Here is an 8,877-nt window from a genome sequence, read left to right on the forward strand (position 1 = left end):
TAGAGCCAAATCCCTCCACTATAAAAGGGCTTCGTTACCATTTCCGTAGAGCAAGTTTTTTCTCAGGCTTACATTGTAATAAAAGCGCTATATTCTTCTATAGTAAAGAATCGTTCTTTCAGATGTATTAGATTGATTCTATTTGTTGAATCCTAAGATTCATTGTTCCTGACAACCTTATCTATTTCGCATTCTCTGCAATCTATATTTACATTTCTATTTATCCTTACATTTTGTGTTAAGTTACGCTACATATCCTCGAAACTGCGTATAAATTCAACTCTATTAATTTTTCGGGTAAACAGTTTGTTTTATTGATTTCATATGACAATACAAACTCTTTCCTGACCTTGCTCTGTGATAGAACAGAGGAGTGAGGACATTAGCATAAAGAGCACCAATGAAAAAGAAGAAAAAAAAGATAGAAGGGACAAAGTAAATTTATTGATTTTAGAACTATGATATTATTCGCCCAGTGACTGGGAACTGGTAGGCACGGACCCCATCAAACTCAGTTTGCTGCAAAGAAATAGAACTCAAGTCAGTAGACAGTAGTTGAAATGTAACATAATCTTGATCACTGTACGTTTCCTTTTATATTTCTACTCTAATAATGCAATAATAAAAGTATACTGACCAGCACAAGAGAGGGGAGGAAGATTGCACTGAGAGGGAAGGCGGGCAGAAGATGCGCATAGTGTTACACATGCAGTCATTATCAATTGATCGAAGTGCAGCACAACACTCAGCGCTTGCATTAGGTGCCCCTGGTACCACGAAAGGCGCGCACACGTTCAGGTTCCCAAGTGATGCCGAGCATGTCTGCCCCTGCTGACATTCAGTTACTCGGGTTTGAAGCACAACAACCAGCAGCCCCAACATCATTAGTGAAACAACTGACTTCATGGCAGCCATGGTCTAATAGTTGTTACTCAAAATGATTGTTGCAAGAAAATTAAAGTAGCTGACTTGCTTTTTCTTGTCCCAAGAGGAGATGTATAGGCTTCTATTTATAGTTGATGATCACAGAGCTAAACTTGTTTGGAAGATGAGACCCTTTGCGTGAACTACCTAATTGAAGATATTGGCAAGTCAGTTTTCTTGTGTGTTTGCCGTTGCCCGCACATTGTAGTTGGATCATGATATATTAATTTACACCCTTCATTTCAACTTGTTTGGCACTGTTATTATACGGGGAGATAAATACTTTTTTCTTTAACTTTGTTATAGTATTATTATATCTATGTAGTTAATTCACAATTTTATTTCTATACAATATGTACATCAAGGCTGATATTTGGCCCTTTTTCAGCTGCTATTGACCTTCTCATAATCTTTTATTCTTCTTCTTGTTTCTCCATGTCTAGCAGAGTAAGTTGCTAGTTAAAAAGGAGAAAGAAGATAAAATTGGAAAAAGCAGACACAAATGAAAAGAATTGAAAAACCAAATAAGAGTTCGATAGGTACTTTTTAAGCTAAACAAATCTATTAGTCATATCAAGGGACAAATAGAATTGGTTTACAAACTCTTAAAAGCTTACACAGACTAGCCTATACAAAATTTAAACAATTAGAGACAAAATTGGGATTGAGAAATTAGATCATCCTTGGGTTGGCGGAGGTGTTATTAGAATCTTGAGTAGCTGGAGCAGTCCAATAAGACTTGACTGCAAAGAGAAGCTTCTCTCTCTCCATTGGCCCATCTTCATGATCCACAATTAGGGTATCCCATTTCAGCCCATCTGCTATCTTCTTTACTTCCACCAATATATCTACGTCTTCTCGAATTATTACACTTCCTTCTGGCCTTAATATCCTATCCATTTCTAGTAATATGTCCTCCATTTCACATCTACATATGATATGAAAACCACACACTCAGAATTCACATTTACATTGCAGGCTTTGTATGGGAAATAAGATATATACAACTTAAAATAATAGTAGAACTTAGTTACCTGTCTTTGTACATGGTAAATATTGAATCAGCATGAATAAGATCGTATGTTCTTGGGTAAGTTGACATGGCTTCACACCTACAATAAAAATTTATTTTAAATACAAATATACCAAAGCCTCAATGCTAGACTAAGTTACATGAGTCGTTAACAGGTATATATCTTGATATTGTTAACAGGTACATATTCGATAAGTCTTAAGTGTATTTTAAAGAATTCACTAAATACTCAACCTTATCCCACCCGTTCAACTACAAGTACCTAAAGAACATAGACGCTAGAGGCTTTGGTGGGGGTGGGGGGAGGGTGAGGCAGGAGGGAACAAACGTCTGTAGGCCTATCAGCCATAAAGTATGCATAAGTGGGAATAGGTTAAAAGGACGATTTTAAGGCATCTAGACGGTATGTCTTCGGCTGGTCATAACAAAACTCTTAGGTTAGGGGTTCGCCCTTAGCCCATTACTTAATAAAGGGGAGCAAGTCGAACTTTTTTTATTCGAATTCAAGAAAAAAATCATATGAGGAATTGTTTGATTGTACAGAAGGACATAGGAATAACTTACCAGTTTTGATATGTTCCAACCAATCCTCGTTCATAAATGACACCAAGTGTATTGACCTCAGCCTCAACAGGAACAACATTCATTACCCAAACAAGGTCATCAATCCAACTAGCAGCAAAACCACCTAAGTAAGCATTCATATCTAATAGATTTCTGTATCTCCCTGGTTGGTTGAGCTTATTATCTACGCTCTTGTAATATGAAACTCTTTTTTGCCATAGCTGTGAATCCTTCTCAAAAGATTCAGCCGTAACACCATTAACAGTTCCACTGCTAATCCTAGGTGGTATTGCGTGTAATCTTTTAGGCCATTTTTCTAATTGTCCACCAGCCACCTCTTCTTCACTTGAAACTTCAGGCAACGGAGTTACACAAGTCGAAAGCTCCGTATACCTGCAAATGATGAATTTAACACGAAACAAGATTAATGCTAACAGAAATCCATGTATAACCTGACACTCCCTCTGTTCCATTTTATATGACTCTTTTTCCTTTTGAATCTATTTCAGAACATGTTCTACCAAAAGTCTTCTTTTTATTCTTGAACGTCGTGCATGTAAAATAAAACAGAACGAATAGTAGCTAAGATATTAAAACTGTGAGGAGTTAAAAAGCACAAACCAGGCTTTATCAGGATCTTGGGCAGGACACATTAACTTCTTCTTTTGTTCTTTGCATTGGAAATGATTGTAAGGCTTCTGCCAAATTGCAATGTCATCCTTTTCAACAAACTTTTTCCAACAAAGTTTCTTAGCTACCTCCTCTATTCTGGTTTGTTCCCCATTTAGGTCATCCCTGGTTCTTTCCCAACCTTTCCAATATTTCCTCCAACGGATTGGTGGGCCAGAGAGTATCCAATATCCACCAGGTCTCAGCACTCTATCAACTTCCATTAAGTATTCACCATCTGATCCACCAAGCAAATAAACTTAGTTTAATATGTAAAACCAAACTTATATTCATGTGAAAGAATTATTGAATTGTGTGACCATCACATTAAAAAATAACACACTTTTATTTACTTAATCAATTATACGTACCATACTGGTCCCAGGGAATAAGGCAACGAGAGCAATGAGCCATGTCAAAAGCTCTAGATGGATAGGGAAGTCTCTTGGATGCGAGCACTCCAATTAAAGCAGGAACGCCTCGCTCAAGAGCAAATTGAACCTGCGCTTCATGTGTATCCCTAGGTGCAAATGACATTGCTAGTATATCACGCGACAAAAGATAAGCTCCCCAGCTCGCCACCTGCATATATAGGTTGTCACAACTTCTTTAGATAAACGTCGCTAAATGGGATCCTAAAATTCCTCTAGCCATTGAGAAAAATTGGTAAATTACCCCACAGCCGGTATCAATAGCAGTCCTAATGGAACCATCTTTAAGATTGATCAACTTGTCAATGTCGTCAACATAGGCATCAGCACCATTAGGGAACATGGTCCCTCCACCGGGAAATCTGAACTTGTCTCCTTCTTTTCGGATCCAATTCTGAACGGCTTTCTCCACCGTCAATTCCTTGTGTGGCACATTGGCGTACCACGCCAAATCCCTGCTCTTAGGCCACTTGAACGGCTTCTTGTAACCATAAGGCGCAGGGATACGGCATTTTAACAATTGGCTCTTGTCAGGGCAATGCCTCTCCCTATAAATCAATCTGTCTCTCTTGAACTTCAACGATCTTTGAGGATCTTCGCAAGGAGTATACTCGCTATACTTAATGTCACATGCCGGATAAACTTTGACACTATCATCAGGCACAACGCCTTCACCTTCGTCGTCACCTTGGTTGGTGCTGAAGTCTAGTTGTGACGATGTAGACGAAGAAGATGATGATATTTTGGAATTATTGGAAGCGGCAGAAGTGGATGTTATTTTCAAGGGAATGCAGGGGATGGTAGCTGCAACATTGGAAACAGGAGAGGTGGAAATGGAGCCTCTGCCAAAGAGATAAGTGATAGAGCAAAGGAATGTAATGGCTATAGCCAATGTATAAACATTAATTCTTATTGAGTAAGGAGAAGAAGGAAAGTTGGCTGCATTGGGCTTGTAAGTTGGGCTATAATATGGTGGTGTTCTAGGACCTGCCATGGCACAACAAAGTTAGTCCTCTAATTGCAACTCAATTAATGACTCAAAAGTTGCAAATATTTATGTTTACAAAATGAAATAGCTAGCTAAAGAAATCCAACTGAATTGCTTCTATAAAATGATGATGCAGTTGGATCGGCATTGACAGAAGGTGTTAGGATAAACATGAAAGAGAATAAAGGCCAACAGAAAGATCGAGGAGGCGGATCCAACAAGCAAATTAAGTTAGTGGGTGCGAGTATTCGTGCACCCACTATACTATTGTCACAATTGTTGGAAACTAAGTAAAATGTAGGTATTTTTCAATTATATATATAGTTCGAGAGTGTCCGTAACAGCTGCTAAAGGTTAGATCTACCAAGAGAAACATGTGAAGAATGAGGAGAGATGGTTTTATGGAGTCAGAAAAATAGGAGAATGGAGTTTATCAATTGGATTATGCATAACTACTCTGTCAGCTGCCATTCCTTGTATTATTTTGGATAGGAAATAATCTCAGCCGTGGAATGGAGGATTAAATGCTCACCATGATTTACTTCAGCTAACTGTTTCAGTTAAATTTTACGTATTTGTTACAAATGTTCGTGGATTAATTAAGAGGCTATAATAGAGGCCATTTGCCCATTCCTTATCTAACTACCTAGCTAACTTTTTTCAAGCCACTACAGTTGGAGGCGGCGGACCAGTTCGCCATGTAGAAGCCAGAAGGTAAGAACTACGAAGATTAGTACACCCTCTTATGTGGCACTTTTACTATTAAGGGAGTCACAGATTTTTCTTTGAGCACAATGTTCATAAATATTTTGAGTTATTAATTATTGTGACCGTAATACTCTTCATTTTAGTTTACGTAATAGACAGCATTTCATTCTTAAGCAACTTTTTTAAATTTGAAAATAATTTAACTTAAACTTCTAATTTAACCCTTAATGAGAAGTTTTTATAACCACAAAAATATTATAGCAAATGTTTATGACAACCTTAAACTATATGAACTAAGCAATGAATCAACTTCCACAAAGCTAGCCAAATATTACATGTTATGTACCCATAATGAAACAACGAGGAGCATTAATCTGCAAGCTAGTTAAGAATGAAAATGGCTCCGATATGTTGTATACTTGTATTTCAACAATTCTATAGTTTCAAAAGTATACAAACTTGTATACATTCAAGAACTCTAGTCTCTGCTTGTGGCTTTGAAGTATTATGTTTCAACAACAATTCTATGGTGTACAAAACTATACAACCTTGTCAAATTTCAGGAAACTCAGCACAAGTAGAAAAGAAAAGGCCCAAAGCCGTCACAAACTTATTACTCTCATGACTCTGATTCCCAGAAAACTGAGCAGATTCAGCAATCAAATATGTCAACAATGATAACTATGAAACAACAGTAACGAAGTCGATATTAGTAGTTTGTGATTTCACAATATTTTCCAGTGAAAAGTTATGGCAGTCACGGAATGGAAGATGTTCCTCCCATATGTGAAATGTACTGAAACCACCTATATACAACTTACAAGTAAAAGTGAACATATCAAAGACAAAACGATGGGTTGTAATAACGGCCTTCTTGGAAATAAGATCATATCAATAATGTACTTTTTCGGGACAATCCATGTTCAATTGGCAGGGACAGAGGACTATTTAGAAGTGTCTCCTTCCGCAATGTCAATGCCCTTAACAGCAGCTGTCAATGACGATGATGTATTACACCTCCCATCCCTTTCCTCAAGAACTCCAATCTCATCATCAGATGCTTCTTCAAGAGAGGAGCCTGTTCGACGCAGTTCTTTGATTTTCCTATATTCGTCATAGTGTGCTCGCCTGTGCTCCCTAAAGCACTTGCTCCTTTCTGAACCAGAATCTATTTGTAGCAGAAAAAAAATAAAATCAAAGACCAGAGAATAGTTGGTTGTGAGTAGAGTGGACAAACATACTAGCATAATTGAAGTCAAAGCTGCAACCCGACCCACCCCCTCTATAGATCCAAATAAAATAAGACAAAAAATACGAAAAGCCACTGATCCAAAAGAACTGAAAGTGCAAGCAGTTGATAACCAAAAATAACTAGGCAAGAAAGCAGCAGCAACTGATTACAAAACATTATAGCATAATGTTTTGCCACCGAAAACCATAGGCAATGGGAAAACACACAAAAAGATGGCTTTTGACGATTTTATTTTTAGATGAACATACTATAGTTGCAGAAGAGTATCTATTAGAAAGTTCTGTGTAATGAGAAGAAATCTGAACCACATTATTGAAACATAAAGGACAGATAAAACTAGACCCTCATCATCTTGGTCCATGATATCAGCCTCATCCTCCGAAGATGTCCAGACAGACTGTCTGGAATTATTTCCACTGGAAGAAGCCATGTCACTCAATCCACTGGATATGACTTCTGAGTGTATTGCATCACCATTGGCCTCCTCAAAACTATCCCACGGAGAAGATAGAGATCCTACAGTATTATTGTAGTCAGAATAAAATTGGAAAAGCAATAAGAGCAAAAATTATAGTTCTAGTACTGGTATATATTAACATGATTTTCACATTTAACATGTTCTTTCCACACATTATAATATAACCCTATTTGACATTAAAATACCAACTTTCAAATCAAACCAATAGCAAAGAATGCCAGACTGATTTGAGAAAATAGCAAAAACTTATTATAATTTATTTGTATGTGAAATAAACTAGACACGAGTAAAAACCTCATGCTTACATAGTTACCTTTATGATATCCGTTAAAAAGAAAATCCATATGAGTAGAGAGAAAAAAAGCACATAATGTCCCATAAAATGCCGACATCAGTTAATAACATGAGGAGAAAAGCAAGGCATAATGTGGATTGGGCTTATAAAGACCACGCCTAGAGGGATGATTTTAAAGCTTATGAAGAGACGCACATCTCAACACTAACATGTGGTCAAGACCACAACATCCATATATATATTTATGTGTGTATGTATAAGGTCACGTGCGTATCAAATTTTCCCTTCAATCAAGTGTCATTAATGTAATTGAGAATTCAAAGGTAAATAAACACTTCCTAGAAGATAACTGCTTAAGTCAAATATAGCTTGTTTCTAATTGTTCAAATACCCTTTTCGAAATTTTGAAGATCTCAGTTTACATAATATAATTGGATGTCTTGCACCAATAACATAATATATCATCAAGCATTTAATGCCTCATACTTTAAAGAATGTCTCAGAGGTTCCAAGTGCCTATAACATAAGTAGTGATAAGTTCCAACATACCACAATTTAAAAAAGCGTAGAAGGTTGAGCATCAAATGAGAAGCTTCTAATGCAATAGAAATATTAAAAAGAAAAACAAATCAACTTCAGCATTGGGAGTTAAAGAAATACTTATAAACTAACTCTAATCAGACTCTACAAAAATCAAATCCAAAACCAAGTCAAATTCCAGATCATCAATATGAATGAGACTCATTCAAAAGGGTTAAGCCACCAAGCAAAGAAGCTCTTATGATGTCTGTAATACTACTTCAAGGTCATCCCTCGGTAGAATCTGATAATTGAGCGCAAGTAAGAAAGGTTAGTAACTACAAATTAATTACATCTCATCAATTTAATTACAACAACAACAACCAGTGCAATCCCACATGCGGGGTTCTAGGGAGGGTAATATGTACGCAGACCTTACCCCTACCTATTTAATTGTCATGTAAAAAATTGGAATTTGCAACACATCACCATCAAATTTGTATGTTGATGCATAACAAGAAGGTTCTATTCTAAAGACTAGGCATGAGGAAACTAATAGAAATTGCATGAGCATACCATCATCATCATCGGTCATGCGGTGATATGGTGTCTTTGGTTCAGTTATTTTCTGCCTCACTGGTTTATTTGCCTCAATTTCTCCCAAATTTGCCTCATCCCATTGTACACGTGCCCTGCACACCAATGAAAAAAATGTCTGAAGCACTTAGATAACATCACTAACAATACTAATTGCACAAGCAAAACTCAGATAGGTTCAGCTTCTTCTAAAAAGAGTAGGTCAAACAATTAGACCCCATTTCTTTAACTATTTTTATAAGGAGAATATAATAAATTCTTCGAGCTAGAGAGAATTTTATAGAAAAACCTACTACTTCAAATTTCCAGATATAAAGGTAGGTCAAAGCAATTAACTTTTTCTTTGGAAGCTTTTCTATTACTAGGGGAGCGGGGGAGCGGGGGAACGGGGCAGCGAAAAGGGCACAGTGAGAATTGAA

The 8,877-nt window shown here is 36.9% G+C and overlaps 2 protein-coding genes and 1 long non-coding RNA gene across 3 annotated transcripts; all 3 read right to left on the reverse strand.

Moving 5' to 3' along the window:
- Window positions 1–289: 289 nt before the first annotated feature.
- LOC107823443 (uncharacterized) lies at window positions 290–793 on the reverse strand. Its single transcript, XR_012695159.1, has 2 exons — window positions 638–793; window positions 290–519 (listed from the first exon to the last, which is right to left on the reverse strand). It is a non-coding gene; the product is annotated as an uncharacterized LOC107823443 (long non-coding RNA).
- Window positions 794–1,436: 643 nt separating this feature from the next.
- Window positions 1,437–4,916, reverse strand: LOC107823589 (putative methyltransferase PMT15). Its single transcript, XM_016650310.2, has 6 exons — window positions 3,866–4,916; window positions 3,562–3,772; window positions 3,143–3,428; window positions 2,522–2,914; window positions 1,959–2,036; window positions 1,437–1,852 (listed from the first exon to the last, which is right to left on the reverse strand). Exons 1-6 carry the CDS (start codon window positions 4,613–4,615, stop codon window positions 1,597–1,599), a joined length of 1,974 nt encoding a protein of 657 aa, XP_016505796.1. The 5' UTR covers window positions 4,616–4,916; the 3' UTR covers window positions 1,437–1,596.
- Window positions 4,917–5,971: 1,055 nt separating this feature from the next.
- On the reverse strand, window positions 5,972–8,589 carry LOC107823271 (protein phosphatase inhibitor 2). Its single transcript, XM_016649930.2, has 3 exons — window positions 8,438–8,589; window positions 6,912–7,085; window positions 5,972–6,485 (listed from the first exon to the last, which is right to left on the reverse strand). Exons 1-3 carry the CDS (start codon window positions 8,454–8,456, stop codon window positions 6,262–6,264), a joined length of 417 nt encoding a protein of 138 aa, XP_016505416.2. The 5' UTR covers window positions 8,457–8,589; the 3' UTR covers window positions 5,972–6,261.
- Window positions 8,590–8,877: the final 288 nt, after the last annotated feature.

Source organism: Nicotiana tabacum, chromosome 9 (genome assembly GCF_000715075.1).
Source record: "Nicotiana tabacum cultivar K326 chromosome 9, ASM71507v2, whole genome shotgun sequence".
NCBI lineage: Eukaryota > Viridiplantae > Streptophyta > Magnoliopsida > Solanales > Solanaceae > Nicotiana > Nicotiana tabacum.

What these genes read in the sequence shown, in the direction of transcription:
- LOC107823589 (XM_016650310.2), bottom strand. Translation starts at nt 4,615, where the DNA reads ATGGCAGGTCCTAGAACACCACCATATTATAGCCCAACTTACAAGCCC. An exon ending in TATTCCCTGGGACCAGTATG is followed by an intron (nt 3,429 to 3,561) that starts GTACGTATAATT and finishes TTGGTGGATCAG; the next exon opens with ATGGTGAATACTTAATGGAA. An exon ending in CAAGATCCTGATAAAGCCTG is followed by an intron (nt 2,915 to 3,142) that starts GTTTGTGCTTTT and finishes CATCATTTGCAG; the next exon opens with GTATACGGAGCTTTCGACTT.
- LOC107823271 (XM_016649930.2), bottom strand. An exon ending in CATGGACCAAGATGATGAGG is followed by an intron (nt 6,486 to 6,911) that starts GTCTAGTTTTAT and finishes TGCTACAAATAG; the next exon opens with ATTCTGGTTCAGAAAGGAGC.